At 45.3% G+C, this 26606-nt stretch overlaps 1 protein-coding gene across 2 annotated transcripts in view; it reads right to left on the bottom strand.

Moving 5' to 3' along the window:
* Positions 1–23518, bottom strand: part of COLGALT2 (collagen beta(1-O)galactosyltransferase 2) — a 53185-nt gene extending 29667 nt beyond the window's left edge. Inside the window, exons 1-2 of one of the 2 annotated variants that reach the window (XM_074598174.1) lie at positions 23119–23226; positions 15373–15553 (exon numbers count right to left, since the gene is read on the bottom strand). Coding sequence is in view for 1 of the 2 variants with exons in the window: in XM_074598173.1 (XP_074454274.1) it covers positions 23119–23378 (260 nt within the window). In the remaining variant the exon portion in view is untranslated. Of the gene's footprint in view, positions 1–15372; positions 15554–23118 lie in introns of both variants that reach the window. The other variant, XM_074598173.1, reaches the window with a different exon arrangement.
* Between the last annotated feature and the right edge of the window lie 3088 nt (positions 23519–26606).

Genomic DNA, 26606 nt, shown 5'->3' with positions numbered 1-26606 from the left:
TCCCCTCAAAACAGAAACATCTGAGAAGCTCTCAGCCTCTGTACCAAGCTTGCAGAAGAACAAGTGCAAGGCTCCCACAGGCTGCCTTGCCTCCGGTGAGAAGACTCAGAACATGGACCACTAGATGCCCAGTTATCAAAGGGAAAGGCAGACCCACGTCATTCCACTCAGTGGCTTACTTTTGTAATTTAGGTTTGTTGGGTTTTTTCTTTTTCCTTTTCCCCCCAAAATTACAGCTGTACCCTACAAGTATCAGTAAGCACACAGTGCCTGCACCTCAGCCGCACATCACCCAGTGAGAGCTCTCATCCAGAGGTGTGTCTTATACTCTTTACAGTTGCACATATACAATATTGAAATTTTCAGAATGTAAAAGTAGATTTTACAACGTGCCAGGAAAGAAAACCTAGTACCTCTCTACATTTTCTTTTACCTTCCCCTGAACCTCACCTCCTTTCCAAGCTTACAATAAAGGTCCAAAGCTTGTCGTTATTACTGCAAACTAAGAACTCTCTTTTGCCAAGGACAAAGCCATTGTCCATACTGTCGTACTGGTATGGATGGACAGAATTCCTTTCCTTTGAAGCAGGCAAAGAATAATGGAATACTTATCTCAGGGTTATGCCAACATGAAGAGAACAGGATTAGATGAACATAACCAAGTTATGTGGCTGAGACAAGTACACTCCATTCTTCCGAAGTGTTTAAGAATGTACCTTACCAGACAAGATGTTTTTAGGAACTCTTGACTTAAAATATGAAATACAACTTATTTTCCACTATGAATGGATTTTCATTCTAATCATATCCTACAAGACTTAACGTCATTTTAACACACATAGAAAAACTTCCTATTGTAATCCAAATACTGTACAATTAAACGCCTACAAATAACAGTGATTTTTCATCACTTGTTCAGTGGAGGCTGACAGAAACAATGTAAGAATAGGAAATGGAACATTTTTAATCATGTCACTAATTAAGAGGAGTTCGAGGAGCAATAAGAAACACACCAAGCTAATTCTGGAGCAGTGGAAAATTCTTTTCTTTTTCACCAGTTGAGAATCTACTCTGATCTGGAAACTGGAAGGATGTTTTGTGTGATGCTAGAGTGAGTTTTACACAATAATTGACCCTTTCATGTGAAAACTTTGCTGATACGCAACAATAAAGACATTCTTCCCAGGTTTTCAGCCAGCTTTTCTTTGAGGCCATAGGAAACATAAAAATTCAAACCAGAATAAGACAGAGGAAGAACTCAATGAGTGCTAGTAACAGTGGTCTCTGAGATGAAACCCAAATTTAGCATCTGGAGAAGAGATTTGCTTCAGAATAGGGAAGAACCACAAGTGAAATATAAGAACAGGCCAGAAGCTATTCTTCCTACAAGCAAAGTGGCAAAGGATACTTGGCTACCCAGAAAGATTTTGCCTCTGGAAAGAGAAAATAGATATGTTTACAAGGGCAGGAGATGCTCAAAGTCAAGTTGGTACGTTAAGAAAGTTAAGCTCAAAGTTAAGTAAGGTATTTTTAGAAGGGCAGGAGATGCTCAAAGTTAAGTAGTCACTGAAAAGCAACACTATTTCTTATTTTTGCATCAGTTGGAGATTCTCTGGAACTTCAATCTCTGTACACAGCTTGATGCAAACATCGCTGAAATACACAAGGGATGTCTTTCACCTCCAGTGAGCTTCTGATTACAGCTCACCAGGTTTCTGATATTTGGGGAAATCCGTTCACTCTATTCAGTAGTTTACAATTTTAATTTATCTTTCCAAAAATGTAAGCTTTCTTTTCAAGCAGCTATGCAGGTGGAGCATAAGTAACAAAGACACATCACCATCACGCATCAGTAAGTCCCTGGTATGCATTAATTTTAAAATCCAACTTTTTTCTATTGAAAGCACAGGTATAAAGCCAATGTAACCCAACTGCGGGGACTCCCGTTAGCCCATGGAACAGGACCAGCAGGTTGCACAAACGAGCTGTGCTGCGCTAAGTGCTCTCAGCATCCAGCAGACTTTGCGCGAGCAAGGCGCAGGCTTCCAAACCGATAGTAAGAGGGCAAGGAACACGGAATGAACAGGCCATCAGGCAAACACGATGATGAGAGTCCCCAGTGCCCCTGAACAGGAAGGACACACCTCCCCTGATGCTTGGTCAGCCTCTAGCCTGGGTTAAACAAACTAGGGCTGCTCTACAGCAAAGTCACTACTTTTTGTTATCATCTTTCAACAAAACCCCCGTGGAGGAAGACCAGGCAAATAGGACTGACACCTCACCGTGTTTATTTGAAGCCAGTTCTGCACTTAGGGCAGATTTCCATCCAGACCCTGTGCCTCTCCAGTGGACCAGGAATTCCTTTGCTGTTGCTGCAGGCTGAATGGAACTGTCAACAGGACAACAGCACCAAGCCCTCCAGACCTAGTCTCCAACAAGTTGCTACCTGCCTACATACTCAGGTGTGCAGAGACATCACAAAGAAAACCTCAACAGTAAAACATTTCACGCGCATGGGGCGATTTCTGAAAAATGTGGCACAAATGCTAGGAGATATCTTCCAGATCAGCAAGTCCTGAAGACTCTGAGGATTCAGGTACACACTCACTGAGCAGTAACTTGCAAAATTCTATCTCTGTAGGCTTTTGGACAACAGTCATATTACAGCGCTCTGTACTGAACTTACATGACTTAATTGACGACCCTGTACTTTTCTGCAACCCGAGTGCCCACCTCCTGAGAAGGCTCTCTTGATCAACACCCAAAGTTAGAAAAAGCTGAGGCACACATGTGCCCCGCGGGTATTCATCCATTCCAACAGAAGCAACAACATGGCTTTGCCCACAAAGGCTTGGAAAAGGGGAGTCACAGGCAGGAAGAAAGTCTGGGTTCAGTCACCATCCCAAGTTCAGAATTGCTCGAGTACAGCAGCACGGCCAAAGAGATACTCTTTATGAGGGAGTAGAGTGATAGGATGAGGGGGAACAGTTTTAAACTGAAAGAGGGGAGATTTAGATGAGATATAAGGAAGAAATTCTTTGCTGTGAGGGTGGTGAGCCCCTGGCCCAAGTTGCCCAGAGGAGCTGTGGCTGCCCCATCCCTGGAGGTGTTCAAGGCCACGTTGGACGGGGCTTGGAGCATCCTGGGCTGGTAGGAGGTGTCCCTGCCCAGGGCAGGGCGGTGGCACTGGGTGGGCTTTAAGGTCCCTTCCAACACAAACCATTCTATGATTCTATTATCCCAGTGGCAATACCAGCAACCATGAGAAGTATCCCATCAGTTTCCAGAGGGCTAGGATTCTTCTTAGCAGTCCTGGAGCATGCAGGCCAATGGGCCCAGCGCAAAGCATTATATTTCCGTTGCACCATCCTACAGAAGTGTCTAATCGTGAAAGACACCGAGACAAAACGGAGGACACTCAGCATTTGGCTGAAGAACTCCTGGCCCTCCGCATAACCTGCCCTCCAACAGACGGGGGCCAGCCCTCAGCTCCTCCGTCTGCTGGCAACGTACACGCTGGTATTCGCTTACACCTTCCCTGCTCCAGCTCTCTGCGGCTCACTTGCAGCGTAGCTGTTGAGAGAAATTAGCTTGGCCAAGCCTACACTACAAATAAATCCCCTGGCCAATTTGCACTCAGAAATATGACTCTGCACTTCTCCTTCATGAAAGAACTCACTGTCTGGGCATGGAGAGGGCTGCGGTAGGAGCATGTACCAGATGAATAGATCATTACAGACACACGGAGAAATCCCAGCACTGCTGTCCAAGCACAGAGCATTGTTGTCAAACGCAAAGCTCTCTCTGCCATGCTCTCACACAGGGAATTTTGCCAAGTTTAAAGGTTTAGACCCCGAGATAGCGCTCCAGGCTTGCCCTGCACAGGCAAAAGCACTTACAACAATTTAATAAGTTTTTCCTCATTGCTTATGCATGTGAATCTCTTTGCACTCTGATAGCCTGCAATGCTACCACGAGGGGTGGATGGTACAGAATACAAATCCAAGCCCAGCCAGGAAGAGTCCTTCCCAAATACCAGAGCAGGTCAACCTCAGGTACATGGGTGAGTTGTACCAGGCAGCAGAGTTACAGAAACAAAGTTAGCAAGACTTTTTCAAAGGAATTCAACTTCAGGATGGCTTGAGAACAGTGGTTTTCAAACTGTGATCAGCAGACATCTGTGGGTTATTTCTAGTTTGTTTGTGAAACGTAACTTTAAAAAAAATGCCTAGCATACATAAGTCCAAGTTTGCTATGCAGGCACCTGCATTCCCACAGGAAAGAAGTATTGAGTTTATGCTCAGCCGACAGAACACCTTTCCCCTTTCACTTGTCCTAGAAGGCTCCACACCAATGCCCTCATCAGAATCAATTCCTCCATCTCAAACTTTACCATATGATCCCCAGCACAATCTTGGCAGGCAGCACCATGAGCCCTCTGTGCACCTAGAAACTCGTATAACTTTTGACAATAACTATAACTTGAGTTTATTCTTACAGTGCAAGATAACAGGATCAAGGCTGGCACAGGCACATAATAAACACTCCTGCTTCCCTGGGAGGGCTGCGAATTACTGGGTGCCTACAGGCAAACTGGGCAAGCGTGAGGGCAATAAAACCCCAGGTGCTTACAACATTTAGTACAGACACAGAGGAGTAGAAAGAGAAGTAAATTTCTTGGCTGCTTCTTCTCCAGCCCCTGTACCGGCAAGTGAGCATCCTCTGGGATGGAAAGTGTTAGCAGAGAATCTGCTTTTAAAATAAGGCCAGGAGGCACAGCAAGTCAAAGCCAACCAGGGACCTGTAACAAATTCCTCACAAGAAGGGCTGCCATGTTTTTTGTCTTGTACTTCACAGAGGATCCAGGCACTGGCCTAGGAAGCCCGTCTTTCTATGTGGAGTCCTGACTATGTAAAGCCTATGTAAGGCTACGTAAAGACTACGTAGCCTTGTAGTCTTGAGTCTCTAGACTACGTAGTCTTGTAAAGACTACGTAGCCTATGTAAGGCTACGTAAAGCTTTCCATATAAAGTCCGACTATGCAGAGTCCTCACCACAGACCATCAAAGGCAAACCTGCATGCAAGTTTGCCTTCCTCCTGCTGCCAGACCACCTGTCCTAAGGGGCAACCAACTCCAATGTTTCTGGAAGCACGACCTTTAAGAAGGACTGGTCTTGAGTCTGCAGGCGAGGGAAACGTTATCCTCGCTTTTACAGTCAGAAGACATGCCAATTAAAGGCTTTGTCTGGAGCACAGCATGAGGTGAGGCAAGGATAAAGGGCCATGATCATGTCTTCATCAACAGGCTGTGCCTGGCAGGTGGCCAGCCTGCCTCCTCACAACGCGTCCCAGCACTGCTGGGCACCCCCAGGCTGGCCTGTACACCAAGCGCACAAACCAGAACACACGGGTGGAAACCAGGAGAAAAATGTGGCCTCATAGCTCCAGATGGATACTGGAGACAGCACAGCTAGGACAGGAGCTTCGGATGCAATCTCATGGGCAAGTCACATCACAGCTGACACAGGATTTGCACTATATACCCCATATAGAAGCACGTGACATCGCCAGGTACTGAGGTGCCTTCTTAGCCACTCAGGTGGGAAATGTCACAGCTCTTCAAGTCACAGGTCTAACACTTCTCTCCACGAAGGAAAAAGTCTCTCTGCTTTTTACAACAGGTCTGAATCTGACTTGTAGTATCAAAAACAAGCAGAGAAACTTAAAAACACAGTAGCAAAGATTAGATGTGTACTAGACGCTCCTCAGAAGACTGAGGCAAGAAATCCACCCAACACCATCTCCAGGTTCTTCCAAAGATATCCAAGGTGCTTGCAACAGCTGCTGCTGATGGGAGCCACACGAAGGAGGCTGAACACCTCTGTGATCCTGTGAACACAGCACTACAAATGATCATGAAATATACATCCCAAGATGTTGCTGCCTGCCATACGGTAAGGAAATGAAAGGACGTGATGGGTGTAGGCCAGGACAATCTGTCTTCAAGGCAAGTGACATGCACTGGCTTTACAGTTTGCATTAACATTATGAAGAACCATACAGAAAAGGTAATGCAGAAAAATTAAAAATAAATCAAATGTTCGACATGGCTCTAACTGGTTAGTTACTGTCTCCGAACGACAAAAAGGTAAATGGCTACAGAGCTTTCATCTCTGCAGCAGAGGTCTACCACGTCAGCAGGGTAAACACAGGACAGGAAGGTTTGGGAGTGAGGTCATCTCTGACGTCACCAAGTGGCATAGCCAAAGGCTAAAGCATCCTATATAGTCACAAGGTCAGGAATAAAAGATTTTTGCCTTTTCAGGGATTATCAGGGCTTCAGAGACAGCCCTCGAAAAGGAACACAGACAGAAACACGTAAGCCATTTACCTTCCTGTATTCTGGGATCGAGGAATCAGCAATGAAAAAAGCAGAACCAAAGTGTTACGCCAGAGATACAATCAGCCCTTCCCTCCTAGAATAAACAACCCCCCCAAAGAGTTTAATACCCCAACCAATGCATAATTTCTGTAGACCTACAAGATTGTTAATTACATGCAACATCTAATGACATCAGACTGTACGCCTCTCGATCTATTTCCAACTTGCAGCAAACAAACACAGTGGGTTTCGCTGTCATAGAATCATTTAGGTTGGAAAAGACTCTTGAGATCATCATCCTCTCACTGGCACAGGTTTCATTTGGTATAGAGCAGTCAATGCCAAATTTTGCATTCAGCAACATTAAGCTAAACCCTACAGTCATCAGTAAGTTATTTTAGAGCTACTTTATTGAAGCCAGCATGGAACTTGAGACTGCATAATTTTGGCCTAACCTTTCCCAAGTAGCCGGTTATACTGGAAAATGGAGCTTCTCTGAATTGCATGGAATGGTACAGTGCTTCAAAATAAATGGATTATGTCATATTTGCTGGCAAATGGCTGAAAATGTTTTATATGCAATTAAGTAAGAGATCAGAAAAACAACCACTGCAGCCAAGCAGGAAAGAAAAAAACCCAAAACAGAAAAAACATAAATTTACACATAAATTAGAGAGTTTTCCTGGATGTCATTTGTAATTTTGTCCGCCACATTTAAGCTTAAGAAAGGTGACAACACCGCATATGCTGAGAGGGTTCTGAATAGGAAGGGGGGCACGGACATGGGACACACTTTGCAAGCATGAAATAGTCAACTTATAAATTACAATTTTTTTTAATTTCTCACAGAGAGGACTTGCCCCAAAGCCCCTGAAATCCATGGCAAAGGCCTCAACCACCCTGAGCACGGCACTGAGGCAGCGTTATAGCTTCATTTTACAGACAGGGAAACAAAACCACAGAGATTAAGGGATTTTCTCAAGTCACAAAAAATGAGTGGGTGTCAGGGCTGGGAATGATGAAACAAACCTACACTCCTTCCAAAATATACACTGAAATAAACTACTGATATCCAGCTTTGGTAGAGCAGTTTACTTAACGCATTCACAAAGTATTTGTCAGACTAGTGGTAAATTTGTGGCCATGGCGATCTTGAGAACAACTTTTCCTCCACGTTGCTTTTAAGAAACTCTCACAAGCTCAAAGGCAAAGTCTCTCTTCCTGTCCAAGTATTTTTGCCTTCACCACTGAAAAAAAACCCATGGGTTTTTGGACACATGGTTCTAGATTTATTTTTTTTAAAGCAGTGAAGCACTTGTACTAAGAGAAAAAAAGAAAATAAAAAACCACAACACACGACATAAATATCTTACGGATTAGAAATATTTTGCACACACGTGTAAGAAACAAGTGGATGAACTCTACCCAGGAGCTGAGGCCCACTCCAGCCTCCACAGTGCTAAACATGACTTAATACTGTTGTCGAGCCTAAAATCAGGCCCATATCTGTTGAGTTCCTTGCCCAACACCCAGCTTCCTTTGCTGGCCTGGTGATCTCCCAGCTCCCACCCCACAGGCAGAGGGGCATGGATAACAGAGGGCTGTGATTCTGAGTCGGTTTATTAACTGCCTTTTATTTTTTGTACTTTGAAGGGCATGCTTCTAAGCAAGCAGTCAAACCAGGCAGCTAAACTTCTGTTTTTCCTACTTAACTCAGCACCCAGGTGGAGAAAAAACATTTTTTTTTTGCCGTCTCATACAGACAACAGCACAGAATAACACTGTCCTCTGAACTAACACTATACCAGCAACAACCTCATCACTTCAGAGCTATGCATAAGCAAGACATTTCTACTTTTAAATTCCAAATACTTCAGGCTAGCCAGAATTTCAGAGTCTCAATCTCTTTCATTTGTGATCTCGTGTTTCACTCACAGATACAGGAATCCAAATGGCTTCTCTCACAGAGGGAGTCACGGGCACACATGTGCAGGACACATGGCTACTGTTGGGTGAGGGTGAACACACATGACATACTACAGATGCCAGAGTCAGAACACATTTTCTCTTGGAAAAGACCAATTCTGGACTCAAACTGATGGAAGAGTGGTGCTATGCTGATGGCTGACTTAACTGTAAAGAGAAGAGAAAGAAGAACAGTGATTTCTCCACATTTCTCTAATCTTCTAAGCTAACAGCTCTGCAGCCTTCTCTAAGTAATGCTGCATATTTCTTATTCCCAGCTGAGGGAAAGGGATCATGGAAACAAAGGGGCATCTACACAAAGCATGGGGTTGCTTCTGTTACAGTGTGCAGCATTGCAGCTCTTGCTTCTGCTGGTCTGTCCTCTCTGTGTGGATTTCAGGAGCGTCACCTGGAGGGGGGCAAGTTTCAGGGAGTGCCAGGCACTGAAGGCGGCATCAGCTTCTGTGGTAACTGCATGTGGAGAAGAATGCAAATGCACGGTTTATTTCAACTACTTAAGGTTTAATCCTGACCACAAATGCAGTTTGAGGGTAGCTAATTTCTTCCTCTTCATTGCCTGGATGTAAATAAAGAGAGAGAGGAAATGGGCACTTGCTTAATCTCAGTAGCCACTTCCCAGTAAATTGACTGTGCAGCTGGAAGCCCCATGAAATACACGTATGCCTTTATTTTGCAGAGTGTGGTTGCTAACTTTGCCATTTCCAAAGGGAAAGATTCACAGCTCAGATACGTCCATTGCCTGTGGATGACGCGCAGAAGACAAGTGCTTCCAAACCTCAGTGGAGAGGCTCCCGCACACATCTGCGGCACTGCACTTGACCGTCCCAGCAGGGATGGAACAGCCTTTGCAAGCATCCCAACACTTGTCCAGCAGCGTTCCCATGCCTGGACGTTTGAGGTCCCCAGGGCCTTGAGGCAATTTCAAAGGGCAGAAAACTGGATTTTTGGAATAGCAGATAAACCCATCACAAGGATGAAAGAGCAAAGAAGAAAGTGACAGTCCAGCTTCAGTGAGCCCACAGTCCCTCAGCCGAGCCTGCAAGAGACTGATCCCAAGCTCTCCCTTTGTCAGCAGTACACAGTCCTAACCACCAGCCCAGCACTGCAATGGGGCACGGCAGATGACATGTGACAGCTGTTTCACATATTACAAAATATGTGCCTGCTTCATATAAAATAACATAGGCTGTCTTTGAAGATTTTGACTTTTACATACATAAAGAGACAAACAGAAAGTGAAACCTAATTCCTTATTTCAACTTCTTTGATGAAGCTACCAAGTTTCTTAGAAGTTACGTTCAAAGGTGTCCAACACGTCATTTAACCTGATGTACTACATACCACAGACAAAGCATCACTTAACGTCCCCATAAGTAATTCACAGATTTTTAGCATCACCTGCTTGCCACACACTTTTGGTTTTATTTTAGTTTTCATCCAAAACTGACTCAGGCCCTTTTTCTGAAGCCTTTCAAATAACCCAGCAAGAGTTTCACTTGAAATCCACACAACAGCAGCAACTGACATGCAACATCAGCTGCAACCAACCAGCCAACATGTCATACAAGTGATTGGCCACTAGAGGGATTTCTTAAATAAATGAAATATTGGTAATCGGTTAATTTCCTTATGGAAAAACAGGGAGACTAGTTCTGTCTTATTTGAGAAATCATTCTTCTCTCTCAAACATCTGCCAGTTTCTCAGCCACTGCCTCAGACAGCCGACAGGGCAGATAACAGGGGTTCTGACCTGGCCTCACCGCCAAGGATGTTCTCGGTTAGCAGCCCTTTTTCCTCAGGCTCAGCCCTACCCGCCAGAGACAGGCGCAGACGCCTTACAAGGCCATTTCAGCAGAAACTATTTCTGCCCTGTAACAGTTGGGCAGGACTTTTCTTTTAATGTGTTTCATTGACCCATTCAGATCGTGAAACCTGATACAAGATCTAACAAGCTGAAATCTCCGTTTCTTGGGCTCCTTAGCTGGTTTCTTCCAAGTATTTCTTAACGTCTGCGCCAGAGTTAGCACAGCTTTATAGCTCTTTATAGCTCCATCTGTGCTGTCAGTTCAAAAGACCTGGAAAAAAATATGCCTTTGTTGGTTGAGTAGGTCTGGATACATCCTCCAGAGCAGCAAAGGCTGGTGTTTCAGTCCAGCTACGTGCCCAAACTGTTACAACCACGTTTTTCTTTATCTGTGGGCTGTTCCAAAAGCATATGCGTAGTAACCAACTTGGCCACACATTTCTGCAGCAGCAACAGGAGCTGGTCAGATTTGTCAGGCAGGCGATTGCTGCTGTTCGATGTAATACGCAATTGCTTTGCCTTAGGGACCTCACTCCACTAGAGAGGGAAAAAATAATTGAGAGACTTGAACTGTGTTTCTCCTCGGCAAGTCTCCTGTGGTACGCTGAATTTATGCTTGTTATCATCTGTGATTTAGATACACCGACTCTGCAGTGGTTGGACAGTCTGCATTCAAATAAGGATGGAGCCTGTAAGCAGAGTGCAGCAGATGATACAGCAAACCTGAAGGTGTCTGAAGCTCCCCGCAGGATCAACACACACCACTGCGCTGGCTTTGCAATTTGTTAAGCGTAGAAAATAAATCACTGCTTTCCTTAGTCCCAGTCTTGCTCTGGACACATATCCCTCCTTCCTTAAATTTGCGTCACGTGTATAAAGCCAGGCTGGTCCAAAAAGACAGATGTGATGTTCCGCTGGGAACACCACTGATAGCAGTTTGATTCTTGTTCTATAAAACAGAGCTTCCTTCAAGGCTCAGGTATTAGGCAAAAAAATCCTGGCAACAGCCTTAGTTTGCATGAAGTCAGAGCAGAGTTCTGCCAGCAGACAGCTATGAGCTCACTGGTCTGAAATAACAACTCATTGACAAGACTTTGTGGAAGCAACAACTAACTTGTTTGTGTGAGAAATAAAGGGGATGGGGAACTGCGTGTGCGCTAGGAGCAATAAAACATGTATCACAAGCCCACTCCATGAGGTAACAATGATAATTTGCATTTAAATCCTGCTTTAAGTGGAAAAAAAATAAAAAATCATAAATTAAGAGAAGGTATTTAGCAGCAGTGACATTTTCATATTCCAGTCACACACACTGAACTTATTTCAGATTTGTGTTTTGAAAAATGAGCGTAACCAAAGTCTCTGACAGACAGATCTGCAGGAAAAAAATATTTGAAGAGGCAAAAGACCCAAAAGGAATTATTATTCTCTGTTAACCTATTTAGAAGCATCTGGGTAGGCTCCTCCAGAACCCAGGAGCCAGCCATCTCAGAGACAACTCAATGGAAACTCCATCCAGAACCTTCTACTGCAGAAGCATGTATCGTTTGGAGCAAACAGCAGCAGCATCCAGAAACTGATTTATGAGAGTGAGTCAAATCTAACAGCCTAAGACTGGGAAAAACGCGCATAGTGCTGCTCTGTTGTTCCTTGCTTGGTTACCAGAACTGGTTTGCTGGTGCCTCTTCCCAGCAGTTACTAGGACTGTTTCACTTAAGGCACAAGGAAACGTCAAGCCTTTTACTTTGTGAGGAGAATGTCAGGCCTAAACCTGTACCAACCCCTGGCCTCATTTTGCCAGCTCTATGGAACACTTTGGGGGCTGGAACCTTTGCACTCTACATCCTTGTCCCTAAACCAGGTACAAACAGGGTACCTACGCACCACCAGCACAGAAGAGCATGCAGCACTTGGCTCCAACCAGGTCTCTTCCCAAACTTCTGGGACCCAAATAACTTGCCAATATCTCAGTCTGCAGCAGCTTGAAGCTCCCAAAACTTAACCCTGACACAGCCCATGCAGTAAAAGAGAACTGAACTAATTCACCTCTTCCAACATCCCACCTTCACCTGAAGGCATTGAAGACAACAGAACCAAGCCAAACCATAGAAGCTATAGAAATACAGACATTAACTCTAGTAAAATTATTACCAGAAATCCCACACATACACTAACAGAGAATAAAATGCAATGCACCCAAGTCAACACCAATCTTCCCCCGCCGCCCCCCAACTCTGCCAGCCACGCAGAATCACAGAATGGTAGAGAACCAATGTATTCGTCTTGCGTTACAAGCAACAGCCTCTCTCACCTATCCTGAAGCCACCCAAAACTGCCTCCTTGAGCTTTTTTTCCTTCCAAATACATACGGTAATCTCAACTCTGATCCCTTCTGATCACTGTGGTTGAGCTAGACTAGCGTAACAAGCATGTCCCTTCAAGTCACCTTTCCCCAGACCGTAACCTAAACAAGGGGACAAACCCAACACTAAAACAGACCATACAGCACTGACTCTTTCCTAATCCTGCAGGCCCTACAGAGTCTGAAAACAAAGTGGGTTACTTAAAACCCCAAACTTTATCCTTTATTTTATCCAAGGTAACTGTAACCTTGATTTTAGCCAAGGTCACAGAATCACATAGGTTGCAAGGAGGGAACGGAGGTGTGTGTGTGAGGGGAGAATATAAATAAATAAAAACAGCTCTCCTCTCACAGGAAGGACTGAGGAAAACATCACTTTGGCCCGAGTGCAGTATGTCTGTTACATTCCGGACTCAGGGACACCTTGGCAGTGTCACTGGTGACCACGTGGATGAGCAGCATAGCCAGAAAGCTGGACAAAGGCATCAAATCAGGTTGGCAGATGGGTGTCCCCATCCTCCACAGGAGATGGCTTCTGATAATCATCACCCTCTTGTTCCTTCACACAGACTCTTGGTTGAGCTTCACCAGTCTCTGATGGGACATGTTCCTCCTCATATGTCTTCCAAGTCCTACACCCATTCTGCAATTGCAGAACCACAGACAAGGAGCCTTTATTGCGTTTCCAGAATGCCAAGTTTTCAGCCTCTCCCTTCTTGTGAGCCTTCATCCCCTGCTCCTCCAAGGGAGTCCTTAGCTATTCCCTCCTTCCTTGAAATATGGGACTCAGGATCTTCATCCTGGAAGGTCTCTGTGAAGACCCTGTTTTCCTCCCATTCATTCTCCCCTATGGCACGCAGCTGGCTCACCTCCACCCACCACTCATCTACCCAGCACCTGAAGAGCAGCACACCTTCCCCCGTGCAAGGCCAACACCAATGTGATACTATATAAATCAAATAGCAATACTAAACAAAATCTTGGTGAATCCAGTAACAAATCAGGCACTTCAATCCCCCTTTCCCAATCCTTACCAGTAATTCTAGACGAGAATTAAGGAGAAATAAAATGCAGGCCATCAGTTCCTGAAGACACCAGAATTCTTTTTAACCCCTCAGTTTGCGGAAGTGAGAAATAGCATGGCTTCTCTTGTTCTCCAAAATAAAAACACAAGCCTTTGCCTTAGTCATACAGTTCCCGCCCTGACTTTTCATCTTTCAAGATGCTTTATTTGTTAGGATTATTGCTATTCTAGCACAGTGACTTGTACATGCAGCTGCTATACTTCTCACTTGCTTTAAATCTTTTTTGTCACTGCCTTTATGGGTTACGGTGTCAATTACAAATTCTGGTTAGACTATGAGAACGGACACTATTCATTTAAGAAGAATTTTCAAGAGCAAAAATACCTCCCTTAATAAACCTCAAGGGGAGTTAATAACATTAATATGCACCCCAGCATTGAAATTCCACAGAGCAGCAAATCTGCAGCTAAATCTCAGGATTCTGGGGTTTCCCACCTAAGACAGCACTGAAAATAGGCACGCTGGGACATTACAAACTCAGTACACCAGCCTGCCACGTTCCTCTTCCCCTCCTAGACATAAACTATAGGAACAGAAAAAGCTTCCCATAGCTTTTTCTGGTTGTTTAAAGCTCATGCTTCCTAATTAACCTCTTTCTAGTACTTGCCACAAGATGGCTTTTGACTGTCTAATGACACAGCATGTACATTAGTCTCACGTGGGGAACTTGCCCAAGTTCACTTGGCTGAAGTCTGGTGGAGAGTAATTCATGGACTCAAACCGATAAACACGGGGAAAAAAATATCAAAGCATTTGCATTTGGCAGTTTAACTTCCATGTCACAATTAGTAGTTCAAAGTATGAATGCTGGAAAACAGCCTTTTCCTCTAATTTTCCTAAGTACCTTGTAAGGGCAAGAATGACTGCAAATACTGAGGGAAGAACTCAACCTACAGCCCTAAGTTCCTATTCTGCCCCCAAAGGTACAATGGGGTTTTAAGGGCAGCTGTTGAGCAAGGAGCAAAAGCAAGATTCTGATCTGCTAACTAAAGAGATAAACACCTGCTATCAGTTTCAGGATATAAACTAACGCTGCACAGTTAATGCAACCAAGTTTTTGCCATGGGGCAAGATTCAAACCAGATGGCAGCCACACGTAACCTTTCCTCTGCAGAGAGATAAGCAAACAATCCTTTTAGAATCAAGGGAAGCCTGTACCCTGTCTGAAAAAAAATAAATAAAAAAGAAGCATAAATAAAAAAAAATCATATTTTCCCCTTCTTACAGGAAAAAGATCTTTAAAAACAAAATCAAAAAAATAATCAATCCCTATTGGAACTGAAGCCTTCCAATGCAAACGTAAAATAGCTTTATGAGCCCTCCTGTGGCACTGTAGTTTACAGGGACTCCCACTATCTTCTGCTTCAGTATGAATTCAGATCCTCACAAACCCAAGGGCTCAGCCTCAAATTTAATGCATTTTTTGGTCCAGATCAAGATCTGCTTATGTTTAGAAGAGGTTTACAGACAGAATGAAAGGGAAACAGTTAGAAACCTGTTCACTTCCATGTATCACAACCTCACGGGCATGAGGGAAAACACCAAGGCTGGCATTTTCACCAGTGCCAGTGTTTTAAGAGTCCCTGGAAAAGAAGCAAGGACAGACTTTGGCAAACGTGTATTCCCATCCCAAAACAACATGATAATTTTTCATGCTGTTTTACCTAATGGTATAGTTATATATTAGTAAATGGGGAAGACACATTGACTACGTAAATAATTGGTTAGAATGAAAGCAGAAAAAATACCCACCTTTACTCCTGAATAAGGAGGTCTCATTTCCCAGCACGTCTTATGGCTATCACAAATAAGTGATCACCTCTCCCAAACAAATGTAAGAAATACTACATGAACATAATTCTGGTTCTCTGCAGTGAAACTCCTTATTCAGTCTCTGGTACAGAATTAAGCCATCTATTTAGCAGTGCCACATCTGTCAAGAAGAGGATCAACATGTTACATTACAAAACATTACCACAACCAAAGTGGTTCTCAGAAAACTTTGGTGACTAAATTCCATTTGAAAGCATATACCAGTTCCACAGTCAGCTGGAAAAAAGTTTAAAATCACCACATATTTATTAGGACGCCTGTTAACTTCCCAGGAAGAAAACTGGAGTCATTCTACAGTAACAAAAGTTGTCTGGTCCAAGGACACAGATATAGATAGATACACACAACTGAAACCAATCATTCCAGTGTTCAAAAACTGGATTCAGGCACTGAATTAAGCAGATTGTGCAGTTCCATTAAAAAGAAAAGTCCTTTTTTCTTTACTGATGAGCCTATCATCATGTGCCTGTCTGAAGGAGCTGGGTATTTTGGCAGAAGATGAGGAAAAATCCACCTTGGAACACTAACAATTTTTTTTCCTATCTTTCTTTAGCCTGAAATTTTGATGCATGTGGGCCCCATTTAGCTGTAATCCACCCTTGGCGATGAGCATCATCAATGTACACTATGCTTCACTAAAACAAAGGAAATGAGATGCACATAAATATATTGAAATAATATTAGGTCTGAGACATCATCCCACAGGAAGGAAATTCCAGGTTCAGACAGACAGCACCCTGCATCATCTGGGTCCTCTCTCTACCCTGTAGCCCATAAGGTCTTCCAGGGAGTCCCCTGGGACCAAAGGACAGCCGTGAGCGCTGGTGATGGGCAGCTCCCAATGTTCTGCACACCATGTGTATCACTGGCCTATCTTTAGAGAAGCCTGACCCAGAATGTAAAGACTCTCATTCCAGGGGACTCAGATAAATTATTGCAGGTGTTGTGATACTTTAAATAAAAGATGAAAAATGCCCTTCAATCTATGGTTCAGCGTAAGTCCTGCAGACAACAGGACTGTCCTGTTGTCCTCCCTCTGGTCCTTGTTTTCCTCTCCTAAGGCAGGCCCATGCCATACCTCCCAGGAACCAACCATGCTCCAGCCACGCTCAGACACCTGGGGTCTCTTCTGCAGGGATCAGGGAGCTTTCTGAAAAGAAGGCATGCTTAATTTAGCAAAAAGAACACGCAAAATAGAAAGGGGAGGTGGGGAGTGCAATTGCAACAGCAGTCTTCATCCCAAAAGCCTGCAACCGTGCTAGACTCACTCTCTGCTGCCACGAATTTCCAAGACATTCCTTGCCAGTGATACCTCACTGGAATAGGTTGCCCAGAGATTGTGGAGTCTCCATCCCTGGAGATATTAAAGACTTGAACTGAAATGGTACTGAGCAGCCTGCTCCAGCTGAGCCTGCTTTGAGCAGGGGCTGGGACTAGACAACCTTCAGAGGTACCTTCCAACCTTACCTGACCAAGGATATCCATGCATTCGCCTTGGGACACTCTGGCTGGAGGAGTGCGGCAGAAGGGAAAAGGTTTTTGTCCTTGTAATAAGAGAATGACAGCAGGAACTGGACAGGCTTCACCTAGATCAGACCTAGTTCCAGACTCACCAGAAGTTAAGAAGCTGAAGTAGCTAGTTTGCCAGGAATGTACAAGTGAAATTGCCCTTTTTTTTTAAGGGACAAATTAACTCCAGCAATTTACAGCCAACATTGGTTGCAGCTGGTCCTTTGACACACTCCCACAGCTGCCTCACACTTCCCCCACACTCAAACTGGCTTCAGAAAACAACCTTGACAGTCTGCAGCCTTGACTGGATGAGGAGTCCCAACCCCAGGCGACAGACGAGGCTGGGATGAAGTGGGATCCTGCCCTTGAGGACTTTTTCAACCCCTACTTTGTACATATTAAAAAAAAAATAAATATAGTTATCTTCAAAACTAGTTCTCCCTGACCTTTGAAAGCATCCAAAGGCTTATAGTAGACAACAGCCTCTGATATCAAACTCCATGCAGCTGTTTCCTTGTGACATGTTATTTTATTGACATCTAGCCTCTAAACACAACACCTGCACTACAAGGCACCAGGTAATCAATTACACAAGAGACAGACAAACAGATAACAGGCTACACCTGTCTCAAAACATGGGTGTGAAGAGAGAGCAGCAAAATAAATGGCTGCATTTTCAGAGATACATAGCAAGCAGGATTCAGGAAAAAAGAAAAAAAATCAAACATATACAATGTATTGTATTCCCTAGTCTTACAGAATTCCTACACATTTCAAGATGTTATTTTTACAGTATAATCCCCTCACCTCTGGAGAGCTCCTTGCTCAATTTACAAAAGATCCCAGTATCTATTCATGCCTAGTAGGCCCTAATATGAAGCATGGGGCAAGATGCCCTTTAACAACATCAACGCAGCATCAGAATCTGGCAATTCACGAGCGCAGTAGGAAAAATAAAGAAACTACTGCTACCCGGCAAACGTTTGACATCACACAGCTGATGCTTAATGTTTCTCTGCACAATTGCAAAGTTCTTAGCTGAAGAGCAGTTTAAGTCTTGCCATGCAGACCTCAAGTGAGGCACAGCAGTAATTTTCGGCTTCCATTCAAGTGTTTCTACTGAACAATTTCATGATGTCATTTGCTTAAGTTTGCCAAGACTTAGACGAGGGAGACAGACCCAAAGGACAAAAAAACCCCCAAAGTTATTGTGGATATTGGGATGGGATCGTTTCTTTCGCCTTCTCTGATTTTCCACTTCTTACGTAAATTCACCCCACTTCAGTGTAAAAGTGATTTCAGTAAAAAAGAATCAAGAGATGTCAGTTATGAATATTATCTCTGGTCTTAATAAATTCAAGAATCTTGTGTAAATTACTTAACCTTTCTTCCCCGATTTCCCTGGCTAGAAAACAGAAGTATTTTACTGCCATTCTTCCTTTTGATGTAGTCATCTGAATGCAAGTTCTTTGGAAGAAAGGCTCTTTTGCAACCTCTTGCACAACAGGATCATCACCTTAACCGTAACTCCAAGGCTGTGCAAGTCCCGTCTCACTCTCAGCCCCACTTAGTCTATGGCTATGTTATTAAAACTATATAATAGACAAATTTAAAATATCTACAAAATATGAATGGGAAATTAAATCCCACGAGTTTAAACGACAAGCCAATTGAAAAGGCAATTCCACTTCTAAAACTTAAATTTGAATATCGTCATGTGGAAGTCGCAGACCAGGTGAGCAAATTTTAAATAGATGCAGAACACCAGTGGACAGACGCAACAGAGAGAGCGGCAGCGGGCTGGAACCTCATCATTCCTGAGTGATTAATTTTGACCATGAAGATTAAAGCAACCTTGTTGCACAAACGGAAATGACAGAAAACATAGCACATTTGAAAGCCAACACTTCCAGTGAGTAATAACACCCATTAAAGCTTCAAATGATCCCTGCATCTTACTGGAAATTGTCCTCTATGTAGAAATTTTCACATTTAAAAGTAAACTGTTGAAGAATTAAGAAAATGCTCAGAGTATCATCAGCTAGTTGAAGACTAACAATATATAATTATGAAAGTTATAATTATTATACTGATCTCACCAGCTTCTATTTTCAGCTACAACTGGTTCTTTTAAGTTTAAGCCATTCACTCACTGGAGCCAGTGTTACAGTATATCCACTGATCTCTCATCTGGGATTTATTCCAGCTCTCCACCAATCTCACCTATGGTTCACGTTATCATTTCTGAAATATAAGCATACTCTAATCTGCAAAGCAGGCACACAAAAGAACCTAATTATTGCTTCCAAGCAGCAACTCATGGATGCAGGCACTTAATCCCTAGGTTAGTAAAAGATGAGAGAGCAGGTGGCCCGCAACTATGAACTAGCAGGTATTTAAAGATGAATTTACAGGCAACTTTCTTTGCTATACCATCACTTAATCCGAGGCTAAGGAAAGCGTAAGCCATTGTGATAAACTGCTGAATTCACACGCTTTTATTTTGCCCACTACAGCCAAGATGAACCTGTCTGACAAACTAATGCGCCTTACCTATAATTGAATGGATCTCAAATAAACAGAGTCAGCATTGCTGATGTTCAAAACAAGAAAAACAACCCCAAACCACCCAAAGGGGGTTGGGGCAGGTTGACTATGTAACTTCTTGGTCATTTTCATCCAAGATGAAGAAAAACATTTTTCCCCTCCCTCTGCAGTTCTCTCACACCAATGCAAACAATGCGGGAAGTTTTCCTGACATGCCCGAGTTTCTAAACATGGCTAGGCTTGGTCCAGCACAGCCCCGAGAGCAGCTCAGCCCTCCCCAGTAAACACAGCAAGCACAGCCACACAAGGAGAGCATTAGAAGAACACTCCCTAGCTAAAAAATAGATTGACTTGGGTCCAATAACCTTGTTTTCTTACAGCACTCCGCTGTTGCTGGGCTCCAGCCTGTTTCCCACAACATCACATATTTTTGAGCCAAACGCTGCCTAGGCGTTCTACAGGCACCTGAGGGCAGAGCTGTGACCCCTTCCTCCTCCGCAAGAGGAGACAGTTGTCATCTCCAGCATTACTCTTCCACAGCTACAGAAGCACCAGGTTGCAGAGCGGGGGGGGCAGCTGGGTTCTGCTGCTGAGGTGGGGACTCTATGCTGTTCCCCCCTCGGTGGCCAGCACGAAAGGCTATCAGACAGGCTGCCTGCTGCCAAGTCTCCCCCAGCAAGCTAAGCAGGGCCAGCACACAGACTTGAGCGCCATTTCACAGAAATTACCACCATTAAGTCATCAGTACACCCTGGGATGACCTGGCCTGTCCCACCAGTACTCTGAGAGACAAGGGTGGCTGGGGTTAATACAGGCCAGGGACCATCCCCCAGAGGCTGTTTGGATGCAGCTTCCTCAATCTTGGAGGGGGAAGAAAGAGAGGAAGGAAGCGTTTAACTGAAAGGACGTGGGTCACAACGTGCTAGTTGGCCTCAGACCAAATGGCCTGCTTGAGTCATTAGTAGCCAGCAAGTCCTTCCAAGGTCGCTCATAACCACAGCAACCAAGTCAGAATTAAGACCAAAGGGAACAAAAGTGTCCAGTGTACATCTTTTGCTCAGTATCAGGCTAACAAAGGTTGAGATGAATTGATACAGGCTACGAAAAGATAATTTAGCATCTGCTTACCACTCATTTATTGCCTCTTAACCCATCCTTACTGTCACTCATAAAACTTCCACCCTAGAAATCTGTCTGAGGAATTCACTGTTGAATTTAAGCCCTCGAGCAACGCAGAGAGCATATGGAACTTTAAGAGATGATATATGTTTTTAATTTTCATTTGCAAGATCTACGTTTGGACATTTTAAGTGCTGACTTACTCAAAATTGTGAAGTAGTTTGAAGGAGAATGTAAGTGTCAATGAAGGAATGCAACTCCTTGATAACCACCACTCTGCTGCCCTTCGCACCAAGCTGTCCCAGTAACCCAGCGGCACAGGGACACAGGTAAATCCTGGAACTGATCTGTTGAAAGGACTCTGTCACCCACAAAGTCTGAAATCAGCAACGCTCCCAGAAATGGATTGCATTGTTTCATTTGATCTCAAGAGACTTGGTATATACCGTCGGTGAGCTTCCTCTTGGTGCGTACTTTGTGGCCTGAACAACCCCAGCTCTGAAAAAGCTCAAGTCTTACCGGGGACCCAAAGCGAACAGGACTAAACCTCTCCAAAGAATTGCTGCCACCCTACAGTACTGCTCTCTGTCAACCCAGAGCGTCTATGGAACTTCTTTTTCAGTTGCCACAACATTTTAGTCATTCTCATTTTACAAAGCTTGACATTTTCAACAGCAGATTTTCCAGTTTAACCATACCTTGTGTCTTTGCACAATCCTCTTAAAAATGGAATTATATTCTTATAAGAATCTTAGCATATTTTAAATTATCTTACACTCTTATTTCATGACCAATCCCCACAAATACTTTCACACAATACTGCAGAGACCTTAAGTAAAGTAAGGATAATGCAAGCAATATACTAAAGAAGTTGTAGAGCAACTAATGCTCTGCAGGACTTCACAAAAACCCCAAACTTATTCTGCACTTCTACAGCGAGAGGCATTTCGGGATCCACCCTGCTTTGGTGATCAGGTCTGCACTTACAACTCCCACTATGTTTTACAAACACCAAGCTTATCGCAGTTCATATGTAGGGTCTGGTAATATATCTACTCTTATACACATCTGCTAAGATGAAATCCAAAGCAGCAAAATTCACACTGATATAAATAAAAGCAGAGTCATGGACTTAGACACAGCTGAGTCTGGCATTGACCCACTGCCATACACTAGCCTGTAATTCCACAGCCACATCTGTGTGGCACGCCACATTCCGGCTGATATCATGATCTGCTTTGTGCATCATAAACTCAAAAGGGAAATAAATAATAAAAAAAGAAGCAAAGCCACACACTGATTATACCAGCCGCTGACTATCTGCAAAGACCTATAGAGCACTTGAAGACAAATAACAATGACATTCCTGAGGCACACACAGAAACATCTAATGCTGTCTGCTTAATGACACTTTAGTATCAGTGATGTGACTGGGGAAGGTGTTCTCCCCACATCCCTTTATACAAAGTAAAATTTTACTTCATTGACTTTTTAAGTTAACAGGAGTCTCCCCACTGACTTAGTAAACTTTGGATCAGGCCCTATACCTCCACTTCTTACGCGATCACCACACTTAAAGTATGTTTTGTATCCTTCCAAACAATTCCTGTTCCTCCCAACTTTTATGTCACGTTGAGAAAGAGTATTTTTTTTCCCCACCCTTATAAATAAAGGCAGATTGACCAGTACCCAAATTGGACTAATTCCTCCATCCGGACACACATTTGATTGCCGCAGCTGCCCCCATGCTGTGATTTCTGAATACATCTTTGAATCCATCTTTCAGCCTTGCAACAATGCTCCTTTTCAATGCCCCCCAGCACCCACCCCGCCCGCCCGCTCCGGCGGACCCCGGCCCCCTCCCCGCAAAGCCCGGTATTTACCGGCCAGGGAGGGCGCCGCCACCCTCCTACCCACCAGTTCCCCGCGCCTGTGGGTCGGGACAAACGCTAAGGCGGTGAATGTTCCCAGCCTCCGGGCCAGCTTCGCCCCAAAAAGCCACCTCTCAGCCACCCGCCGGTGCCGCGGGACCCCCTTTTCCCCCGAACACGGGGGTCGTGGGGGCGCCCTCGGGGGGACCCCGCGTCCCTCGCCCCGCGGCCGGTTGGGCGAGCCCTTTCCCGGCGTGACAATCGCCGGCTCCCCGGCCGCAGCGGGTGGGAGCCGCGCCCCCGCTTTGCCGCCGCTCCCCCCCCGGCTCGGCGGGGCAGAGGTGCCCGAGCCCCGGCTACCTGCGCCCCCCGACAGAGAGCGGGAAGGGGCGGCGGGAGGCGCCGAGACAGCCCCTTCCCAGGCAGGGCCACGCTGTCAGCTCCCCCCCAAAACCCCCCTCTCCCCGCCGGGAGCCGCCCCCCCCAGGCACGACCAGGGTGAAAGCCAAGGGCTGGGGCAGACGGGGGTCTGCCGGCACCCTGGGGGCTCGAGAGGCCCCCGCCGGCCAGGCCACAACGCCCTCCCCGGGGGTCGTGGTGCCCCTCCTCCCCTTACCAGAGGGCGATCCTGCTCTTGGGGTACTGCAGCCTCTCGAGGCAGCCGAGGAAATGGGGCAGCGTGTGCGCCGCGTTGCGGGCGATGATGGCCAGGAGCACGGTGGGCTTCTGCAGAGCCGACTCGGGCAGGGGCTGGGGCTCGGGGCTCGGCGGGGGCGGCGGCTCGGGGGGCAGGCTGGCCCCGCAGCCGCCCAGCAGTAGGGGGAGAAGGAGGAGGAGGAGGTGATGCGGGGCGCGGGGCCCGGCGCTCGCAGCCATGATGGGCTGCGCGGGGAGCCGCGCCGGCTGTGCGGGGCGGCCGCTGCAGCGCGCCCGGCGCCGCGAGGAGGAGGTAGAGGAGGAGAAGGAGGAGCAGCGCCGGCCCGGCGCCCCCAAACCCGGCCTTTGTGGGCGGCACGTCCCTCCCCCGGCTGGCTGCCGGGCGAGGAGGCGACCCCGCACGGCCCGCCGCCGGCTCCCGGAGCGCCGGGGGTGGCGAGCGCGGCGGCAGGGGGGCTGGCCCAGGTGGGGAACTCCCATCACCTGGGTGGCTGCAGTTAGCACAGCCTGCACGCACCTGCGTGGGCCTGAGTGGCAAAACGCGCATTTATCAACCGAGTCTGAGGTTTGAAAGAGCCGTTTGGCAGCTCCTGTTAACAGCCTACCCTCCGAGAGCTGATGCTAAGGCAGAGAGCTCTCATTTTGCTGCCTATGTGAAGATGTAACCCTACGTAAGGGTTATCAAGCTTTGGAACAGGCTGCCCAGGGAAGGGGTTGAGGCACCATCCCTGGAGGTATTTAAAAGACGGGTAGACGTGGTGCTGAGGGACATGGTTTGGTGGCGGTTTTTGTCAGAGTTAGGCTTATTGTGGGACTCAACGATCTGAAAGGTCCCTTCCAACCTAGGTGATTCTATGATTCTAAGATCTTGCTCTCATCCTTCCCGCCCATTAGAGAAGGAAGGTTACTTTGCAATTCTATGCCAAAAAGTATTTTGCAAGCGTCACTGGGACGCCAGCACGAAGCAGCCTCGCACACAGTACCCATCCCGTGCAGCAGAGTGCAGCTGCTCCATTGGAACATGGCTGGAAAATGAAGATATTCCCTATGTTTCATTGACTCACCCTACACAGAAACATTCCCGTGAATGGACCAATGACAATTTAGCAAAAAAAACCCAAACATGTTAACAGCAATTAAAATTATTGGGTCATGATCTTAAAAGGGGCATAGTAATCACAGCTCTTAGAAGTTAATAGGATTTGGGCATGTTAAACCTTTTCAAGATGAAATCTCTAATTAACTCTAAGGGCCCCATCACAGCGTATCTGGTTTTTACTGTGGGCAGGTAGTTCCTGCAACGTGAACAGATGCACTTTAGCAGGCAGCGTTGTTGCCTGTGTGCTTGCAAACTCAAATAGGAAGAAACATTTAGCAACCGAATAATTATTTTTAAATTATCCACAATCTCATTGTGGATTGTTTGCAGCCAAGGTAGCACATATATATAGAGAGAGAAAGTTCATGTCTGCAGTGTTCTTCATTTATAGAACGTAATTTATCACCCACACCAAATTATACTGTCTCAGTTTCCTGATCAGATGACTCCCCAAAAAACTAATGCAAAAAGGAACATCCTAGGAAAACAGTAAATTTCAATAAAGAATCTCCAAAGGTCAAATCATCTGCACTAAAATTTGAGAAGCTTCTGCAATTTGTAAGCATCTTCCTGAACAATTAATGAAAATATATTCCTCCTGTTTGCCCTTCGTGACACCTTTATAATTGTCCTTCTAGAATGATACGTTAATGAGGCTTTTCTTTCATGGTTAGCTTGCCACATGTTGCTTTTATGCTTGGATTCATTAACCAAATAGAAGGAACAGCTTTGTAGTCTGTATGAAGTGATTAGGGTTTTGCAGGAGCCAGACGAGTCCACATGCTGCTGTCATCCACAGGAGCACTCGCCTTTGGAGGATGGGGACTAATGCTACTGAAGTTGACGTGGAGGGCTGGCAGCTGGCTTTTTCCATCCACTGGATAATCAAGCTGGGTCACAATCCCCCTTTTAGGCGGCTCTGTGGCAGGAGAAACATGCCCCTCCTGTAACTCCTCTTTGCCATGCCTCCTCTGTGGATGTGGTGCCCCAACACAGTGCTCTGTACCCTTGCTCACGTGAGGGAATGCAGGGGCGGGGCAGCCTTTCTCCATAACCCACAGCCAGCATGGCTGAGTTAGCACAGGGTCAGGGCCAAGCAGGGATTATTTCCCCCAAAAAACAAAGGAAGACCTAGGAGGCAGAGACTGCAAAGCCATGGCTTTCTCCTACATGCAACGCAAAGCGTGAAGGTGCGACCCTGTTCTGTGTTATTGCCGTCAGCACGTTTGCAGAAGGTTGGGTGTGCTTTTTAGCCTCTGCAGCTCTTGATGTCTTCAGTGAAATCTCAAGCCTGTTAGCTCTTTTCACACTACTCCCTTCTTTTTGTTTCGTGAACGGCATCGCAACCATAACAATTTCCTGGGGGCAAATGCAACGCCTCTGGCAGCATCCCACAAATGGTAATTTTCTCTTCAAAATGACTTTCCTCTCACTCACACAACTCACTTTTCTGGCTTCCTCGTAGTGGTACACGAAAGAAAAAATCTGCCCTTACCCTGGAGAGAGGACAGTAGATGCCTGAAACATGAGATGTTTCTTCATGCATAAGAGAAAGGAGTCAGCTCAGCTTTATTTCTTACTCCCAGCCAACAGCACGGTTGAAAGCTTGTAAAGTTCCGGTCAACAGTTACCCTTACAGTTCATATCATTCTTACCTCTATAAATGCACGTATCTTTTTGTGCATATACAAAGAAATGTGTATACATTTTTTACTTCTTTGTAAGTGGCCAGAATTATATCCTGTATTTTTTTTAAGCCAAGACCCAACCCAACTGTGACAGGACAATTAACCACCCTGTGGTGAAATATTCTAGCTCTGGGGAAGAAACAGCTTTTTGTAGAGTTAAGTCCCACAGAAATAAATTTAGGCCATTTGTTTCAGCCTCCATATCCACACCAAACAAGAAGAGTCCATCTGTGAGATCGGCTCTGGCAGTGGCACACTCCCTCACGTTGGCACGTAGCAAACTGTCTCAGAGGCAGCTCCCTTCTAATTTAGACTTTGTTTCCCACCCAGGAGAGAATAGAGGATCTATCCTTCTGATAAAGTGTATCATAGATATGGAAAGCATTCTTTCATATGCTTCTTCACGTCTGAGGTCTTAAATCCATCCCATTCTTTTCCCAGCAGCCAAGTGAACCCCTGTTGCCAGCTCTCCCATGAAAGCCCCAGAGATTATTTTCTTTTTTTTTATTTTGTGCCCAGGGAATTAAAATGCTGCCTAAAACATCACTTTTTAAACAGGCCAACCTCCTCAAAATTGCTTGAGTAAGATCAGTCCCAATATGACTTCCTTTGGCTACAAACCACACACCAATTCATATACTTAACACATATAGATTAATT

The sequence above is a fragment of the Larus michahellis genome, chromosome 8 (genome assembly GCF_964199755.1).
Source record: "Larus michahellis chromosome 8, bLarMic1.1, whole genome shotgun sequence".
Lineage (NCBI taxonomy): Eukaryota > Metazoa > Chordata > Aves > Charadriiformes > Laridae > Larus > Larus michahellis.
The sequence above is the reverse complement of the archived record's forward strand: the minus strand, read 5'-3'. Positions and strand labels throughout refer to the sequence as shown.